This window comes from Mesocricetus auratus, unplaced genomic scaffold (genome assembly GCF_017639785.1).
Source record: "Mesocricetus auratus isolate SY011 unplaced genomic scaffold, BCM_Maur_2.0 Super-Scaffold_100004, whole genome shotgun sequence".
NCBI classification, from domain to species: domain Eukaryota; kingdom Metazoa; phylum Chordata; class Mammalia; order Rodentia; family Cricetidae; genus Mesocricetus; species Mesocricetus auratus.
The window spans coordinates 88,712,162-88,732,822 of record NW_024429189.1 but is presented as its reverse complement, the minus strand read 5'-3'; the positions used below and the strand labels follow the sequence as shown (position 1 = coordinate 88,732,822).

General features: G+C 44.2%; 1 protein-coding gene across 2 annotated transcripts in view; it reads left to right on the top strand.

The window, feature by feature from the left end:
• Spg11 (SPG11 vesicle trafficking associated, spatacsin) overlaps nt 1-20,661 on the top strand; it is a 66,881-nt gene that overhangs the window by 15,286 nt on the left and 30,934 nt on the right. For both annotated transcript variants that reach the window (XM_040746169.1, XM_040746170.1), the window contains 11 exons: nt 1,449-1,594; nt 4,024-4,156; nt 6,672-6,827; nt 8,512-8,687; nt 10,472-10,648; nt 11,549-11,620; nt 12,395-12,522; nt 12,866-13,041; nt 13,692-13,902; nt 16,960-17,163; nt 19,227-19,333. In XM_040746169.1, the coding sequence (XP_040602103.1) occupies nt 1,449-1,594; nt 4,024-4,156; nt 6,672-6,827; nt 8,512-8,687; nt 10,472-10,648; nt 11,549-11,620; nt 12,395-12,522; nt 12,866-13,041; nt 13,692-13,902; nt 16,960-17,163; nt 19,227-19,333 (1,686 nt within the window). The remainder of the gene's footprint in view (nt 1-1,448; nt 1,595-4,023; nt 4,157-6,671; nt 6,828-8,511; nt 8,688-10,471; nt 10,649-11,548; nt 11,621-12,394; nt 12,523-12,865; nt 13,042-13,691; nt 13,903-16,959; nt 17,164-19,226; nt 19,334-20,661) is intronic.

Below are 20,661 nucleotides of genomic sequence, written 5' to 3'. Positions count from 1 at the left end.
AATGTTCTGTTCCTAAGCTGCTTCTCTAGCCTATTGTTCTTATAAAAATTTGTCTTGTAATCAGTGTTTTAAATATAGAACTCTTGGACAGGCAAGATAGCCTATTGAGTAAAAGCATTTGCCACCAAGCCTGATCATTTGAGTTCTATCCTGGGGACCCACATAGTAGAAGAAGAGAACTAACTCCCATAAGTTGTCCTTTGATCTTCAAATATATGCACCTTGACAAACTTGTGTCCACACACATACACATACACACACACACACACACACACACACACACATACACACACACACACTCACACTCACACAATAAGTAGATACAATAAATACATTAAAAAGAGTCAGAGCCGGGCGTTGGTGGCGCACGCCTTTAATCCTAGCACTTGGGAGGCAGAGGCAGGTGGATCTCTGTGAGTTCGAGGCCAGCCTGGTCTACAAGAGCTAGTTCCAGGACAGCCTCCAAAGCCACAGAGAAACCCTGTCTCAAAAACCAAAAATAAATAAAAAATAAAAAATAAATAAAAAGAGTCAGCTAATTAACAATGTGGGGACTGTCTTAGTTGGTTTTTCTTGTCAACCTGACACAAGCCAGAGTTACCTGGGAAGAGGAACCTCAACTGGGAAAAAGTCCTACAGACTTGCCTATAGGCAATTTGATTGGGGGGTTTTTCTTAATCATGATTGACTTTGGAGGACCCAGCCCACTGTGTCCTCCAAGGGCAGGTGGGACTGGGTTTTATAAAAAGCAGACTGAGGGTCTGGAGTGATGACTCAACAGTTAAGAGCACTTGTTACTCTTACAGAAGACCCAGGTTCGAGTCTTAGCACCCATATGGTACCTCACAGTATCTATAATTCCATTTCCAGGGATCCCAACAGGCATGCATGTGGTGCTCATACATGCACACAGCAAGACATCACATACACAAAATAAACACTAAAATAAGAGAGCAGGCCGAACAAGCCCTGAGGAACAACCCAGTAAGCAGCACTCCTCCATGGCTGCTCTTCAGTTTCTCTAGATTCCTGCCCTGGCTTCCCTTTGTGAAATGAAAGATGGTAAATTTTAATGTGATATAAACCCTTTTCTCTCCAAGTTTGGTCATGGTGTTTTATCACAGCAGTAAAATAGTAGTTAATAAACAGAGTAACACACACGCACGCATACATACACACAGTGACTTAATTTTTTTTCTTTGAGATAGGGTCTCACTCTATAGTCCTGACTGGCCTTGAACTCACTCTGTAAACAGGCCTATATTTTTTTCCAGATTCACCTGCCTCTACCTAGTAAGTACTGGAGTAAAAGATGTACTCCACTATACCCAGCTCAATATATGTATTTTAGCTATAGTATGAAAGTACTAGGTAATTAAAAATTAATCATGATTCTAAGATCTAAGTTCCTATTAACTTATTAATACTAACTTTTATTTTTCCTATAGAAAGTGGTCTCTCTCTGATTTTGTTTGGTCTAACTCAAGAGGAGTTTTTGAACAGACTAATGATCCATGGAAGTGCCAGCACTGTGGACTCCCTTTGTCATCTCAATGGTTGGGGACGGTGCTCAATTCCTATACATGCTCTAGAGGTAACAAAACAGCCCATCCTACTTCACTGGCTGTCACATGCCCTTGTGTGAATGAGTGACTAAAAGAATTCATGTAGTCTCTGTCTTCACCCTTCATCTCCAGCCTGACCATTTATTGGCTCTAAAGATATGAGGTAATAATGAATAATATTGCCGGGTGGTGGTGGCGCACGCCTTTAATCCCAGCACTCGGGAGGCAGAGGCAGGCGGATCTCTGTGAGTTCAAGGCCGGGCTGGACCGATAGCCTCCGAAACAATACAGAGAAACCCTGTCTCGTAAAAATAATAATAATAATAATGAATAACATTTTAAGAAGATAATGTGACAGAAAGATTGACCACGATAAGCTAATATGTTGAGAAGCAAGCTGTGGAGAGCAGAGTAGAAATGATTTTTTATTTCTATACTCCTTCCTATCCAGCTTTGGAATATATAATCTGAATTTATATAGCATTTTATAGTTCACACATTCTTTTATATGAAATTACCTAATCTGGTCCTAAAACAATCACATGAACTACCCATGACTAAGTAATTTTTATTCTCTCTCTATACATTAAGAAATAGACAGAATGGCCAATCAAGTGACCACAATATACTAATAAAAAAGGAACTAGAATAAGAGTCAGGGTATTTCTGTATTACGATGCAGCCTCTCAAGGTTTTTGTTTAGTGGTTTGTTTGTTTGTTTGTTTGTTTTAAGGTAAGAGTATCCCAGGCCAGTCTCAGATTTGCTATATATCCAAGACTGGCTTTGATCTCCTAATCTTCCTACTTCTACTTCCTGAGAGCTGAGTACAAGTGGTGTGTGCATGTGTGTAGGGTTATGTGTACATGAGTGCTGATGCCCTTGAACACCAAACAAGGGCATCAAATCCCTTGGAGCTGTTGTTACAGGTGGCTGTGAGACTCCATGTGGGTGCCTGGAACTGAACCCAGGTCCTCTGCAGACCGTTATGCATTCTCAACCATGGAGCCATCCCTAGCTCCTTTCCAACCTTTTAAAGTCTTTTTTTCATACCTCACCCACTTCATGACATTGTGTTGCATGTATATGTAAGAAGATATATCTATCCTCTACTGACCACACATGAACTACATGCAAGTGTGGTCTCTGGAGGTCATTAAATTTTTAGAGGCAAAGTCTCTCAAATGTGAGCAGATAAGGTGAGAAAATGAGGAAACAACCAAGCCCAAGTAGTAAAGGTGAATCCCACAGAAGTGTGGCTCCTGCCTTTTATGATTATATTTATTTGTTGAGAGAGGTCTGCCTACATGCCCCAGCTGGCCTGGAACTCACGACCCTCCTGCCTTGACCCTCCCCAGTGCTGGTATCATATGTGTGTCACATCCACCTTCTCCTCTCTTTGAATGTCCAAGCGTGCGTCCTGAGTGTGCCGAGTTAAAACTCTTGCGGTGTTAAGCAGAGGGCTGCCGTGGATGGGGCTGTTGTGACTAAGAGCCTGGGGTAGAGAGCTCTAAAGCAAGCATAGGGCCCCATTGGGTGCTGGCCATGCACCTGCTCCAAGTAGACCAAACTATCCCAGTCTTGATGGGCTCACTGGCTGATCTGGGTCTGTAAATCATTCCTGCTTTATTGTGTTCTGTTTTGTCCCATATTTGCTCATTATACTATTTCATAATCAGGGCAAAGTGGGAGGTCCAACAAGTCCAAGTATGGTTGTGTGTATTTCAAGCTATCTGATTCAAACATTCTTATTCTTCCAAAAATGCAACTAATTTCTTCCTCTGTGTTTACAATAAAAAGTAAGTCAGCTGAAGAGATGGGTGGGGTTTGGGGCTAAGGATTGCCACCACCTTTGGACAGAAGACTACTGAGTGAGTTGCTGACTTGTGGACAGGACCAGCTGGTAGACTCCTCTCCAGGAAGGCTCTGCAGCACCCAAGACATTGCTGGTACAGCATCTCAGAGTTGGAGTCATATAGGGATCATAATGCATTATTTCTGTGTTCATAGTCCCCACATATCTTCATTTTAGCTGTCAGTTTTCTTTAACTTTTTAGATTTATTTTATAAGTATGAAGGTTTTACCTACATGTGTGTGGCTGATGCTCATGGAGGCCAGAAGAGGGCTTTTGATGCTGTGGAACTGGAATTACAGGTGGTTTAAGGCAATATGTAGGTGTTGGGAATGGAATCCAGGTCATTTGAGAGAGTGTAAGTGATCTTAACCATTGAGCCATTTCTCCAACCCCAAGCTTTGCAGTGTTTAACTTGATTACTTTTTTCTCCAGCTTTCTAATATTGCTTTAATCCATACACAGTATAATAATAACATGTGGCAAAGTCTTCTTTGGGAGCCTGTCTTGCCTTATGGGCTGTGCTAATGGCTACAGTTAAGGAGTCCTCCCAACCCTCAGCAAACACAGGGTAAACTCCTCTGGTTTCTTTCCTCTCCACGTTTAGGCTGGCATAGAAAATCGGCAGCTAGACACAGTAGATTTCTTCTTGAAGAGCAAGGAAAATCTTCTTACTCCATCTTCAAAACCTCCTGTTCCTGATCAGCTGCATCACTTTTCATCCCAGTTATATTTAAGACGTAAGTAAAGTAGTTCTATATGCATACTTTAGACATCTTCAGAGTATTGCCGTTTTTTTATAGTTTATGTGTATGTGTGTGTGTGCTTATGTGTACAGGGACCTTTGAAGGCCCAAAGAGGGAGCCCCTGAAACTAGAGTTACACATGGTTGTAAGCTACCTGATGTGGGTCCTGGGAATGGAACCCCAGTCCTGCAAAAGAGCAGCCAGCGCTCTTGACTGCCGAGCCGTCTCTCCACCCTACTACTGTGTTTTATAGTGGCCTGCTGCTTGTCAGAACTCATTTACAGAGCGTATGTACTCGGAGGGAATTTGTCAGGATCTGTAAATGTTCTCTGGGTAGGGGCTGGAGTGCTCAATGCTGCAGCACGGTCTGCCACATGGGAGATGTTTGTTCAGTCCTTAGTTCTAGAAGAGTGCCACTCCCAGGTACTGCAGTGTTTACTGTTGATACCCTGTGCTGTGCTCTGTATTTTATATGCAAGAACAAGATGATCTTTTAGATTCAAGAGAGTGACATGTGAGGGGAATGACTCTTCGGGAATTAGCCATCTCTGAGCTGAGATATGCTGACGGCTGGACTTTAACTACACAGTTGTAGACTGGGATTTGTTATGAAAATTTTCACTACTTTAGCAACTCTTCATGATTTTGGCTCTTCTTTTTTTAATTAACTTTTTATTTAAATTAAAAACAATCTTGTTTTACATATCAATCCCAGTTCCCTCTCCCTCATGTTTTCCCATTCCCTCCATCTCTCAGGGAGGGTGAGGCCTTCCATGGGGGAATCATCAAAGACTGTCACATCATTTGGGACAGAACTGAGGCCCTCTCCTGTGTATCCCTCCATAGGGAATGGGCTCCCAAAGTCCATTCATGCACTAGGGATAAATACTGGTTCCACTGCCAGAGGCTCCATAGACTGCTCAACCCCCCAACTGACACCCACATTCAGGGGGCCTAGTTTGGTCTTATTCTGGTTCCCCAACTGTCAGACTGGGGTCCATGAGTTCCTTCTTGCTCAGGTCAGCTGTTACTGTGGGTTTCCCCAGCATGGTCTTGATCCCTTTGCTCAGTTCTCAGCAACCAAATGACAGCTCACAACTGTCTAACTCCAGTTCCAGGAGTTAGACAGGTGCCTCCTTGGGCACCAGGTACACACCGTGGTGCATATACATACATGCAGGCAAAACTAATACACATAAAATAGAATGAGTATTCTGTCAGCCAGGCATGGTGTTGCATGCCTGTAACTTCAGCCTTTCTAAAGGTGGGGAGGAAGGATTACAAGCTTAAAGCTAGTCTGTACCAACTAGTAAATTTGAAGGAAGCTAGAATTGTATAAGACCCCATCTCAAAAGAAATAAAACCAGGTACAGGGCTTTAATTCCAGTACTTGGGAGGCAGAAGCAGGCAGATTGCTGTGGGTTCAAGAACAACTGAACCTATATAGTGAGTTTGAGGCCAGCCAGGCGGGGCTACATAGTGAGACCCTGTCTCAAAAAAACAAAACAAAAAACCAGAAACAGAAGCAAATTCATATAAATATTTCCTCCTTCCCCCCTCCTCTGCCTCCCCTCTTCTCTCTACTTTGTCGTATTGAATAGTGTTCCATCAGCAACACTATTCACTCATACTGTTGGATAGTTTTGACTCTCTCTCTCTTCTCTTACCTGCACTGCTAAAGGCAGAAATGGATCTGAAACCAGATGCATGAGAATAAGCTTCTCAGCCAGGTGGTGGCGGCACACGCCTTTAATCCCAGCACTCGGGAGGCAGAGGCAGGCGGATCTCTGTGAGTTCAAGGCCGGGCTGGACCGAGAGCCGCGAGCCTCCAAAACAATACAGAGAAACCCTGTCTTGTAAAATCAAAAAAAAAAAAAAAAAAAAAAAAAAAGAAAAAGCTTCGCTAACTTTCCTGGGCCCGTGTTCCCCACAGTTTTTACACACATGCAATTGCAAACTGAGCAGACACTGAGATAAACAGGAATCTCGCGAGAAGGCCCTCAATCGCAAAGAGACTTCAGAGTGTGTTCCACTCCTGTCCTCCACCTGTCTGTTGGAGTGGCTTTAAGTTCAATTTTTTTTTTTTTTGGTTTTTCGAGGCAGGGTTTCTCTGTATTGTTTTGGAGGCTGTCCTGGAACTCACCCGGCTTTAAGTTCAAATTTTGACTCTGCCATTTTGTTTACTTTCAGAATTAGCTAAGGTAAGTGACTTACTCTCCCTGAACTTCAGTCTCCTATCTGTGGAAAGGAAGTAAGCATTTATTGGGTTGTTGAAAAGGAAAAAAAAAATGAGTTTATAAAACACCAAGTCTGGTAGTAATACCAGTAAATGTTTATTAATGACTGGAATCATTGGGGTTTGCAAGTAATAAGCCTTCACAGAGGTGTGTGAGCTTGTGAAAATAAGACATTGGACCTTGTTTATGTATTTGAGACTGTTACAGCTAACACTTGGATGTGCTGATGTTGGAGAGAGAGTTTCCATGTTAATTTCTGCATTCGTTCCCAGAGGTGGAAGAGATGACACCAGCCCTGGATTTGCTTTGCTCAGCAATTAGAGAAAGTGACTCTGAGACCCAAAGCAAGCACTTTGCAGAGCAGCTGCTTCACCTCACACTGTCTTTCCTCAACAAACAAATAAAGGAGCTTTTTGTTCACACTGAAGGTAGGAATAACGGTGAGGGTGGGCTGTGCCATTCCTAGTCAGAACAAAGACAGGGAAGCCACAGGGAAGAGTGACACATCTCAGTGAAGAGGGGGACACACCGCAGGGAAGAGGGGGACACACTTCAGTGAGGAGGGGGACACACCTCAGTGAGGAGGGGGACACACCGCAGTGAGGGGACACACCGCAGTGAGGGGACACCACAGTGAGGGGACACACAGTGAGGGGACACACAGTGAGGGGACATACAGTGAGGGGACACACCGCAGTGAGGGGACACCACAGTGAGGGGACACACAGTGAGGGGACACACAGTGAGGGGACACACAGTGAGGGGACACACAGTGAGGACACACCGCAGTGAGGGGACACCGCAGTGAGGGGACACACAGTGAGGACACACCGCAGTGAGGGGACACACGGCAGTGAGGGGACACACAGTGAGGACACACCGCAGTGAGGGGACACACAGTGAGGACACACCGCAGTGAGGGGACACACAGTGAGGGGACACACAGTGAGGGAACACACAGTGAGGGGACACACAGTGAGGGGACATACAGTGAGGGGACACACAGTGAGGACACACCACAGTGAGGACACCGCAGTGAGGGGACACACCGCAGTGAGGACACACCGCAGTGAGGACACACCGCAGTGAGGACACACCACAGTGAGGACACCGCCGTGAGGGGACACACAGTGAGGGGACACACCGCAGTGAGGGGACACACAGTGAGGGGACACAGCGCAGTGAGGGGACACAGCACAGTGAGGACACACCGCAGTGAGGACACACCGCAGTGAGAGGACACACCGCAGTGAGGGGACACACAGTGAGGGGACATACAGTGAGGGGACACACAGTGAGGACACACCGCAGTGAGGGGACACACCGCAGTGAGGGGACACACCGCAGTGAGGGGACACACAGTGAGGGGACACACAGTGAGAGGACACACCGCAGTGAGGGGACACACCGCAGTGAGGGGACACACCGCAGTGAGGGGACACCGCAGTGAGGGGACACACAGTGAGGGGACACACAGTGAGGGGACACACCACAGTGAGGGGACACACAGTGAGGACACACCACAGTGAGGACACACCACAGTGAGGACACCGCAGTGAGGGGACACACCACAGTGAGGGGACACACCGCAGTGAGGGGACACACCGCAGTGAGGGGACACACCGCAGTGAGGGGACACACCGCAGTGAGGGGACACACCGCAGTGAGGGGACACACCGCAGTGAGGGGACACACGGCAGTGAGGGGACACACCGCAGTGAGAGGACACACCGCAGTGAGGGGACACACGGCAGTGAGGGGACACACGGCAGTGAGGGGACACCACAGTGAGGGGCACCACAGGGAAGAGAGCAGAGTGAGGGAATGATCTGACACTAAGAGCACTGGCAGGAAGATCTAAGGATAACGTTTATTAGACTGAAGAGGACTGTGCTAATGCAACTCCTTGTAGAGAGAGAAAACACCTCGGGTTTATTGTTTGAAAATACTTGTTTTTGAAATTTGACTACTCCCAGAATTCCTTTCAACAAGTTGTATGCAGTGTGTTCTCCCCCCATTTTTTTGTGCCTGCTTGCACATGAACATACTCATACTCGTGTACACTCACTCACTTACATGCACATGCAAATTGGAAAATTACGTTTTTCGCAGAGATAGATGAGCATCTACAGAAAGGAGTGGACATTTTGACCAGCTACATCAGTGAACTTCGGACTTTCATGATAAAGTTTCCTTGGAAGCCAGCAGACGCCACTGATGAATATGAAGTAAACAAAGATGTCCTCACAGTAAAGGAGGGCAAAATTTGGGAAAAACTTAACTTTGAGGTAAATATATCTCTTTACCAGATTCAGATAGCCTAAGAAAACACCAGGAGAAATGGAATTTAGAGTCTGTACATATGATATGGAGCTTTGGTTTTACTGATGTGGGTTCTCTGGGCATGATTTTAAATCTGTATCTCTAGGTCCTGCTAATTTAATACTGTGCATAATCAGGTGCCCTCCGAATGCCATGTCTGACACAAGATCAGCCCTAAACCCATCTCAGATGGCAGCCCCCAGCAGTCCTGCTGGGCCCGGAACTTTGTTTTAATTTTTATATATTTTGGAGACCAGGTCTCACTACCCCAGGCTTTCCTTGAACTCATTTTACAGCTAGGGTAGGCACAAACTCATGGTCCTCCCATCTCAACCTCCCAAGTGCTGGGTTATAGACCTGTGCCAACATTCTCTCCAGGCCACTTTGGCCTCATGCAGTTTTTGACTTCTAGATAAGTGTAATTTCTTCTGGCAGTTAGATCTTAGGGATGTCCTATGACAGTATTACTAGGAAGCCACTTGAGTTCTATTTGTTACAAATTCAAATGAATGCTTTTGCCATTTAAACCTTCCATCTATCCATCTGTCTGCTTCTCTTGTCACAGTAGTAATTAGTTAAAAATGTGCTGCTGTCTGTTTGACTGGGGAGCCTGGGAGAGTCCCTCCCCCTGCGCCGAGTATGGGATTGGAGAGGCAGAGCCGATGGCTGTGCAGGTGCTGATAGCAGCAAAGTGAATGGGATAAGCATGGCTTTGGCCGTGTCCTCAGGACTGCCGCTGTAGGGCGGCGGACAGGGAGCGTTGGGTGACTGCTTTTCCTCGTTCTCTTCTTCCCTCTCTTCCCAGAAGCTCACTTTCTGGCTAATTTTGGTCTGCTTCTTTCTGTCTGCTTTGCAGGTCTCTCTTCTCGTGTTCCTCCCTTCAGTGTGTTCTAGAGCACTGTCAGCACTCCTGGTTCTTCTCAGAATCCCTCATCTTTAACTCTTTCCCTGTGTTGTATGGGGGTGGGTGTTGACGGGGACTGCAGTTAACTGTGATGTAAGCTGTGGTCTCAGAACCCTATGTGTGCATGTGCTCACACAGTTTTGCCCATGGATAATGTGATTTATGGTGCTATTAAGGCCTTGTTAAGAGTGACAGGTAGATCTCTGTAAGTTCAGGGTCAGCCTGATCTATAGAGGAAGTTCCAGGACATCCAGAAGCCCTGTCTCAAAAAGCCTCCATTCTGTTCTCTGGGTTCAGATCTTTAATCTGAACCCAGAGGTTCTTTTGCAGTGGCCTTCCCACACCTCCTTATCTTGACCTTCAGTTACTTTCTGTCCATTCCATGCTGCTTCCTAAAGTAAGTGTCTGATACGTATGGCCTCTTGCTGTTAAAGTCTTACAGTGGCTCCACATACATTTCAGGATGAAATGTATCTCATGCACACACAGGCTCATTTTGCATTTCTGTACACAGTGCCCCTCCTTTTAGAATACTGTCCTCTGATCAGTCGTCTCTGCTAAGAAGTCACATGTCCCTGGGCACCTGACCCCCTTTGCGGTCACTCTTATTTAAATGCATTCCTTCTGTGCAGGTATCACAGCCCGTATCAGTGGTGCTCTCTTCGTGTCTTCCACATTGTGGGGTCCTGGGCTGCGGAGTCAGTTCGCAGCCCACACACCTTCCCAAGAAGATTTTCAGTCAAAAGCCCCTTAGTAGGTGTCTAATGCCTATACATATTCTGTATTAGTAATCATAATAAGAAAACCACAAGGAACTCAAACTTACATTTTTATTCTTTTTCCTAGGAAGTTATTGCAGATGCCATTTTAAGTAACAAAATAGCAGAGGCACAAACTTTCTTCAGGATTACTAATCATTCTGCTCAACGACTGGAGGAGCTGGTCAGGGTAGGCCTGGACTTGGTGTTTGACAGTTTGAAAAAGAGTAATGCAGAGGAAGCCTCCGTGCTCTTGAGGAATATGGTGAGTGGTGATGATCTGTTTGTCTTTGATGTGCAGGAAGACTTCACCCCACACCCCCCTTTTTTTTTTCTTTTTTAGACTCTCTGTAAGCCAGGATGGCCTAGAACTCACTTTATAGCCCAGACTGGCCTCAGACATATTCATGATCCTCCTGCCTCAGCTTCAGCATATTGGGATTACAGTCATGAGCCTCCACATCCATTGTTTTTGTTTGTTCTTAGACATGGTCTTACCATGTAGCCCAGGCTGGCCTTGAACTCACTGTCCTTCTGTCATAGGCGCTCAAGTGCTTGTACTATCTTACCTTCTGAGACAGTGGTTGTCATAGAAGACTTCATACCTGTCATGCACAGGGCCTCAGTGTTGCTGGAGAACAATCTATTTTCTTCATGTGAGCCCTTACATCTGCATTTGAACTTTCTGGTGGATTGTGTACTGCCTTAGGGCTTTATGTTCCCTAGTTTTGCTTCATTTGAGAAGAGAAGTCTTAGATGAAGCAGGGCTTCTGAGCTAAATTAAGATCTGATCCTCAGCTGCATAGCTAGAGTCTTGCCCAGGGAAACTTTTCTGGAAATGCAGATGTGTTTGTTGTTTCTGTCAACCTTTGGTTACAAGTAAGCCACTGTAGCAGATTGTTGTAGTCTTTCTTGGCCCTCGGTTGCCTGGTATTAACTTAAATTGTTCTGTGTGTTGCCTTTGCTCTGGGAAAATAACTAAGGACTCTGGAGACAAGCAATCGGTACATATAACTGACTTAGAAAGTAGATACTCTCAAGAGCAGACACAGTGTGCTGCTCTAGCAGGATGCATGTCTACAGGAGAGCATGTCTGCATCTAACATATTTATATTCAAATGGGTTCATTTACAAATGTAAGCTTTTAAAATTTTATTTATTTTAGGGCTTCAATGTGGAAGATGAGTTGCTCAAGATATGCTTTTATACAACTGATAAAAATATACGGGACTTTTTGGTAGGTAAAGGTGCGACTGTGTAGCTTCCATTTTTCATTTTGAGACAGGCTCTTGGTATGTAGTCCAAGCTTGATTCCAACTCCTAATCCTTGTGCCTCAGCTTTTTGGATGCTAGGATTCCAGGCATGGCTGGCTGTGGATTACATTTTTATTAGACCTCTTTGGTGAAAATTTTTTTAACTAAAATGAATAATTTCAGTGTCTCAGAAATATATAAGTAAACATGATAATCCCTTTTAATGATTATGAGTATTTTGGCATTTGACATTATGGTAAAGGAAAATTTGTATGAATGTACATTAACTTAAAAATGCAGTTCAGAGGGTTGGCAAGGTGACTCTGAAGATAAAGGTTCCTAATGGCAAGCCTGACTGCCTGAGTTCTATTCCTGGAACCTACGTGGTGGGGGAGAGAACCCAGCTCCTGCAGGTTGTCCTCTGGCTTCTACACATACCCACTATGCCACACAACACACATACAAAATAGATAATGGAATAAAAAAATTTTAGTGTAGAATACAATTTCCTCCCCTCCCTGTTTCTCCCTTCTTCCCTCCTTCTTCTTCTCTCCCTCTCCCTTCCTCTTCCTCCCACTCTCCCAAATCTTTCTTTGTGGCACCGTGGAAACCCAGGGCCTGAGGCATGCCAAACAAACATTCTACCAGCCACATTCTCTACCCCAAAATACAATTATTAAATGGCATTTAATCTCATGGCTTTTGTTTTGCAAATGTTCTTGATTTTTGTGTGGTCTTTAATTGCTTTTTATCCAAGGTTGAAGTCTTAAAAGAAAAGGAATGTTTTTCTGAAAAAGAAAGAAGAACTGTAGATTTTGTTCTTCAAGTTGAAAAGTTTTATTCAGGACGTTTCCCAGAAAATGTGCAGATGCAGTCCTCTCCCAGGTAGGCTCATTAGTCCCCACACCTACTCATGGAGGAAGACTGTGGGTAGCATTTCATCCGTAATAACTGTGAGCACACCTTTCTTACATGGAGCCAAGCATCCATTCCTCAGGAAGCTAAAGCTTATATCTTAAAGAAGGGCATCAGCTGGGAGGGCAGTGGTGGCACACACCTTTAATCCCCTTAATATTGGGAGGTAGAGGCAGGTGGATCTCTGAGTTCCTGGACTATAGAGTGAGTTCCAGGATAGCCAGGGCTACACAGAGAAACCCTGCCTTGAAAAACAAACAAACAAACAAATTAAAAAATTACATATATATAATATAATATGTCACTCTTTTAGCTATTGGATAAAGGAACAGGACTATTTCAAGCACAAATCTATCTTGGACACATTCCTCAAGTGTGATCAAAAAGATGAGTTTAATGAGCAGCACCATAAAATTGCGCTGAATTGGGCTCACTGGTGGGATCAGCAAACACAAGAATGCATCCTTCTCCCCAGGATAAGTCCAGAAGGCAAGTACAAAGGCGCCTGAAATGGGAGCATATTAAATGGGGGGTAAGTTAGTCATTAATGTTTTAATCTTTGGGTGTCGTTACTTTAGAATTCCTTTTGGTGGGGGAGGTTCACTTTCTTTAAACTTCAGCCATTGAATTAAAGCCTCTTGCTTATGAGGTTTTGTAATGGATTTACAATGTGATGATGAAAAAAGTTCATGAGGTTCGATGAATGGATATTGTCAAAGCCAAAAGTTATCATTGCAGCTTCAGAGTAAGTCTGTTTTTCCAGTTTCTGAGTTTCTTATGTATATTAGGGATTAGTTTCACACCAGGCTCTGGAGCAAAGCTAACTGGGTGAGCAATGATAAGTCATAACATCAAATTCATGTTTACTGCGTGGCCTGAGTTTCTTATGTTGCAGAGGAGAAGAGACTTAACAGCTTCAGTGCCATTCAGTTTCATTCTAACTCTGTAATGAGGAACCCTTCACTCTTCCCATCTATAGGGTTGACTATAAAATGAACAAAGAAAATGAAAAAAAGCAGGGTGCCTAAGTAAACCACACATGATATGGACACATGAAGTCAGTGACCGTTCCGTGTGGAATTACAAGTCAGTAACCATAGTTCACTACTGTTTTAAAAGGCGTCTTGTTCCTCATATAGAATACAAAGCACATTCCCCAGATGCCCTCTGGAGATATCTCACGGCTCGCCATGACTGGTCAACCATTAGCTTGTGGATTGAAGAATTTCAGACCCAGGAAACTGGGCCACCTCAGCAGAACAAGTGGCCCCCTCTGAGCACTGGCATCATTGATCAAAATACTTGCTGCAACAATTACATGAGGAATAAGATTTTAGACAAGCTGGCCAGGTACTGTAACCATGAGATAAAGTCCAGTGGGGAATATAAAGGAAAATTAAAAGTAATGATCACCAATAATGGTGAGGGGAAGAGTGCTTTCCTGTGCATGTAGGTCCTGAGCTGTGTCTGTGTGTGCTCACAGGGATGCAGTTGCTGCACACATGAGGCTTTTCCCTTTAAATGACCACAGATTCAGTGCAGGGTTGCCTCTTTACACAACATTTAAAGGGGATTGTTTTCATGTCGTGGTGGTGAAGAGATTGTCGAATTCTGGATGAAGGTTCTCCTCACAGCGTTTTGTGCCTTCTGTTGTTTGTTGTGAGAGAGGGTCTTGTGAGGTAGCTCAGATTGACCTGGAGCTTGCTACGTAGTGTCCTCTGATGTACAGTTGTCATTAGAGCTTTAAGGAGCAAGTGACAGGACGCAAGACACAGGTGTCCCGAGATAAGGTACCCTATAACTGTGTCCACTCTTCTTGGATGGTAAGTTACCACATCTGCTGTACAGAGGACTGTGGGAATAAGACACAGAGCAGAGTGGCGATCTTAGCTCATTTCTGAAGGTAATTCTGTTAGATCTAACCGTGTGAACTTGTCTGTGTGGGCCAGCAGTAGCTGACTGTCAGGTTTCTTGTGGTTCAGTCTAATCTGCCTTCCTATGAGGAAAGTTAGGTGGGCACATCAGCTTGTCTCTTCCACTGCTTCATATGTTACTCTCCGTCTATACTTCCTGGGGATGTACTTATGCTCCCTGTCCTCACAGCATGCAGATGCAGAGTCAGATCCAGGAAGTGAAGAGCATTGCCTAAGCCCCTCGCTTATGGAGTGGAGTCCCTTGACATCTGGTTTTATGGTAGAATTTAGATGATCAAAATATGTTGCCTTAGCATTTGGTTGCTTAAAAAAAACTAATTCATCTGATTTAATATGAATTGAAAAATTCATGCTAAGCATGGTGGCACATGTCTGCATTCCCACTCTGGAGACAGAGACAGGCAGATCTTGAGTTTGAGGCCAGATTGTTCTATATACTGAGTTCCAAGATAGCTAGGGCTGTGTAGAGAAACCCTATCTTGAAAAATCAAAAGTAAATAAATAAATAAGAAAGATCACAATATCTATTATAATTATATTAAAGGAGAAATTATACCGTCCTCAGGTATGGGTGAGCCTGCCCTGAAGTTGTGGGCATGGGAGAGTTGTCCCCATTACTCGTCTGTCATGTGGCTACATGGACTGAGAAGAGATGTCCACCTGCCTCCCACTGCCACCCATCAATGCCTGAGGCAGGTGGAGGGGTTAGCCCTGTGGTCATAAAAGTGGGAGAGCTGTCCCTGTCCCTACACCTCACCTGGGCAACACAGTAGAGCGGCCCTGAAGGTTAGGTGTGGGAGAGCCAACCCTGAGGATGAGAAAGCCTGCGAACTGGTCCTGCCCCTTGCTCATGTCAGCAAATGGTGAGTTAGCCACGGCAATGCTGGAGGGCTCCCCCTAGTGGCGAGGGCAGAGGAGAGCTGGTAGGTTGACCAACCCTGCAAGTACTCAGGCCCAGAACCAGAGTTTTGTTGGCCCACTCCAAAATCCACCCCATCTGTGATCTGGTGGAGCTCAGGGGTGGGAGCTGGGGAGGCTGTGGACTTGGTTTCAGAATCTCCATGACACAGGGAGAAATGGTATGTCCAGGAAGAGTTCACTGAGGGCCCAGTGTGGATAGTGTAGCAGAAACCAGGATTCTTTGCAATGAACGCCTGCATGTAAAAGTATATGAATAGCGCCGGGCGGTGGTGGCGCACGCCTTTATTCCCAGCACTTGGGAGGCAGAGACAGGCAGATCTCTGTGAGTTCCAGGCCAGCCTGGTCTACAGAGCGAGTGCCAGAATGGGCTCCAGAGCTACACAAAGAAACCCTGTCTCGAAAAAAACAAACAAACAAACAAACAAACAAAAGTACATGAATAAAGGGGTTACTGCATGACTCACTGTGCCACACTGCAGCTTCCATGACAAGATTTTATCCTTTTTTTCTCTTACATTTTATTTTGTTTTATTGTGTGTGTGGGAGATGGGTGGGATCAGGAGGCATGATGTGAAAGACACAGAATAAATAAAAAGAAAATTAAAAGAAAGAATTAGGATAGAGAATAATATACATTCTCAGTGCTTCATTTTTTAGAGTAAAGTTAAAGTAGACAAAAATCAAACCACATATTATTGAGGTTGGTCATAGTTATAAAACTGAATTAAAAGTTACGAATTAGTTACTATAAAGTCAGTAAATAGGGGTTGCTGTAGAGCACAAAATGGGAAGGAATGCACCAGTAGCTTCCAAAACACACTTATCTATAATCAGAGTGCCAGTTATGTGGTATTTATATTATCAAAATATCTGTAATTTTAAAAAATATTAATTTACTTTTATCTCATGTACATGAGTGTTCTGCTTGCTTGCATGCAGTGCCCATGGAGGCCAGAAGAGGGCATCGGATTCTCTGGAACTGGAGTCACAGATATTTGTGAACCATTGTGTGGGTACTAGAAACTGAACCCAGGTCCACCAGAAGAGCAGTCTGTGTTCTAACCAAGCCATCTCTCTGGCCTTTATATGGCATTTCTTTTAACTCTGTGTGTGTTTTTCATGATCTTTTTGTATGGCAGTTTTGATGTGTTTAGAAGTAAATTTATAGGGCTGGAGAGATGGCTCAGAGGTTAAGAGCACTTACTGCTCTTCCAGGGGTCCTGAGTTCAATTCCCAGCAACCACATGGTGGCTCACAACCATCTACAATTCAATCTGGTGTCCTCTTCTGGCATGTAGGCCAGAATATGTAACTCACAGAGATCCGCCTGTCTCTGCCTCCTGAGACAGAGGCAGAGACTCTGCCTGCCTATGTAATAAATAAATAAATCTTAAAAAAAAGAAGTAAATTTATAACAAGTAATATTTAAGTACAGATTTCCATCATTGTTTAGTAGTTGGTGTGTTTAACTGCTTCTTAGCAATTTTTGTGGAAGTGTGTTAACTTGAACCTCACACTTTTTAACTTCTCATCTTTCAATCCTGTCCCACAGGAGTGGGGTTTTTCTTGCATCTGAATTAGAAGACTTTGAACTTTTCCTTCTGAGACTCAGCCGGATTGGGGGCGTAATGCAAGATACCCTCCCCATGCAAAGCTACAAATCCTCAGGAGGGTGGGATTTTCACTCCCGCTTCATCCTCTACTGTCTAGAGCACGGCCTACAGCATCTTCTCTACGTCTATCTTGACTATTACAAGTGAGTGTCGCAAGCTGCTTCACATGCACATATACTCCCTCCAGACAACTTTGGAACTGTTTGGGGGCAAGCGGGGGCTTGAGACAGGGTCTCAAGATAAGCTTGAACTCTTGGCCATCCTATTCTGCTGCCTAAGTGGTGGGATTACAAGTGTGTGCCATGTGCCTGCCTACATGAGCTGCTGTGTTTTTGTTTGTTTTTAAGACAAGGTCTCACCATGTAGCCCTGGAACTCACTGTGTAGACCAAGTTGGCCACAACCTCACAGAGGCCTGCTTTTGCCTCCTAAATTGTGGGATTAAAGGCATTAGCTGCCACATTTGGCTCCTGAACTGCTTTGAGAAAACATTAAGCATAGAGAAACTGATCCTTTTGAAGTAGTTTCACGGGGGCTGGAGAGATGGCTCAGAGGTTAAGAGCACTGACTGCTCTTCCAGAGGTCCTGAGTTCAATTCCCAGCGACCACATGGTGGCTCACAACCATCTACAATTCAATCTGGTGTCCTTTTCTGGCATGTAGGCAGAACATTGTATATGTAATAAATAAATAAATCTTAAAAAAAAAGAAGTAGTTTCACTCTGACACCTGGCACATCTGTTACTCAGGGTTATGTCCAACTAAGGACACATGTGAATTTTATTGACAATGATTTCATGTAGCATCTTATTAACCATCCAAATTACTTCAGATTAGAATAAAATGATGTATCTGGGGATATCTGTAAGTGACAAAGCCTATGTCTATCATGTGTGAGAGCCCATGGATTCATTCACCAGCATTGCGTGGAAAAAATGATAGCATGAAAAGCACGTTTGTTAAAGTGCTTAAAAGGAGGAGAGATCTTGCTGGTGTTGGTGGCACACGCCTTTAATCCCAGCACTCAGGAGGCAGAGACAGGCGGATCTCGTGAGTTCAAGACTAGCCTGATCTACAAGAGCTAGTTCCAAAACAGCCTCCAAAGCCACAGAGAAACCCTGTCTCGAAAAACCAAAACAGAAAAAAAGAGATCTTAAAAGAAAGATAGAATTCACTAGCAATTCTTGATTCTTCTCAGAGAATTCTAAAAAAAAAAAACAACTTTAATTTCATAGCCACTATAAAATGGATTAATTTAAAAATGTAGGTTTATATAGATAAATTTACATAAACCAGTATATGTCCGCCTAAGGCCAACTTGTAGAATTCTGTCTGTGTCCATTGCTAATTATTATTAGATCAGTATCAGCAACATTAGATGTCATCTTTGATATATTAAATGTGTCTGAATGTGTGTGTGTGGGTAGGGTACATGTATAGGGACACATAGAGGCCAGATGTTGACAATAAGTGAGGTCCTTGGCCACTGTCTGCCTACTTTTTCAATTGCAATCACTCATTGGACCTCAGACTTGCTGGTGGGCTAGACAGTTGGCCAATGGGCTCCAGGCAGTTCTCCTGCCTCTCTTCCACCTCTCTAGAGCTGAGGCTTAGATTTTATTTCAGACTGCTGAGTCACTTAGATTTTATGTATGGGCACTGGGGATCTGAGTTCAGGTTGTCATTGCACAGCAGACACTCTCTCAGTCAAAGCAGAGATTACCAATATGGCTAGTCTTGCTAGCTAGCTTGCTCTGGGGATCTCCTGTCTCCATTAGCTGCAGTTATATTGGTTGGTCCTCGCTTATGCTTGCACAGCAAATGCTTTTACCACTGATCCTTTTCCTCAGCCCCATCCTTTACATACTTTTATATGTTGCTGTTATACCTCTCTCCTTCTCTCTGTCTCTCTGTCTCTCTTTCTGTGTGTGTGTGTGTGTGTGTGTGTGTGTGTGTGTGTGTGTGTGTGTGTGTGTGTGTGTGTAGCTCAGGATGGACTTGAACTGAGCTACAGCCCAAGCTATTTTTTTTTTTTTCGAGACAGGGTTTTGCTGTGTAGCTCAGACTGGCCTGGAATGCATGCTGCCTTACACTCCTACACAAAAATTGCTTTTCTGATGCTAGCTGTCACCTGAGCAAACGTGCTCAGAAGAGTCATGCCCCATGTGATAATCCCAAAGGTGTTTGTTTGTTGTCTTTAAATATAGACTTAGTCCTGGAAATTGTCCTTTTTTGGAAAAGAAAGAACTACATGAAGCTCACCCTTGGCTTGAATTTTTGGTTCAGTGTCGGCAAGTTTCCAGTAACTTAACAGGTATTATGTTCAGTATTAAGTATGTAAACTTTCTCTTGTGTGAATTTTGAATGTATTGAATGGCCGTTAACTTGGAAACTCTTTAAGTTAATCCTTTGACTGTAATCCAGGCTCACACTTACTAATAAAACAGAAAACTAAAACATGTCAGAGCTGGAGCTGACAGCTTGTGTAGTTAGACTCCCTCACTCTGCCTTGTGCTCTGCTTCTGCCGCTGTCACCCACCCCCCTGTCACAGGCTCAGTTCCTGCTTTGGTAGATTGACACCCCTTTCTCTCGAAGAATTGATCTGCCTTCCAGATACCTGCTAGGAATGGTTCCCCTCCTCCCTTCCTCTGTCCCCCTCTCTCTCTCCCTCCTTCCTTCCTGTCTATATTCTTTCCCCCTCCCTCCCTCCCTCCCTCCCTCCCTCCCTCCCTCCCTCCCTCCCTTCTGTTCTTTTGCAGTGCTAGGGCCTCTCCTATGCTAAGTACATATGCCCCAGCACATACATGGAGGTCAGAAGACAACTTTGTGGAGTCAGTTCTCTCCTTCCACCTTTAGGTGGGTTCTAGGAACTGTGTGTGTGGGATTGTTGTGTCCATGGAAGGGAGGGGCTGAAAAACCTAACCAGTTTGTCTGGCTGTGACCAGACAAAAGAGCTCCTTTACCCCCAAGCATTGTAGCTAGTAGTGTTCTTCCCAAATTCTGGGGAAAGGTACAGGGCAAGCAACTATATGTCAAGCAATGTCAACAACCAGTCTTATATAGTGCCCAGTTTTGTTGGGTTACAGGTGGTGGTGTATACCTTTTAATCCTTTTACATGGGAGGCAGAGGCCAGAAGATCTCTGTGAGTTCAAGGCCACTTGATCTACTTAGTGAGTTCCAGGCCCTAGGGCTGTATAGTGAAGCCCCTTCTCAAACAAACAAAGGAAGCCACATACAGCAAGGTGACACTTATGGGAAGTGATTGCCCACAAGTGGCCATTGGTAGCATTGCCATGCTTCCTTCCAGTTTCTTTGTGCTTTCTTTTCGCGAAGTGCAGGAAACATCTGTGTTTTGTAACTGTCTCTGTGTAATGAGACTTCTGCACCCTTAGAGACCCTGATCATTAACGTTGGCATAAGATTTCACCTTAGTAAATAGGCCCTCAATTAACTTATCATTCTCTCATTTTTTGACAGCAAGCTCATCCTTACATTTTTTCCAATTATAAATAATTGTCTTGACTATATCTTAACTTAAAATTGTTGCTTTTGTTTCAGACAAACTCTTTAGTACATACAAGTTTCTACATATAAAATTGCTAAGCTGAAGGCTGTTCACTGGAAGGGTTTCACTGACATC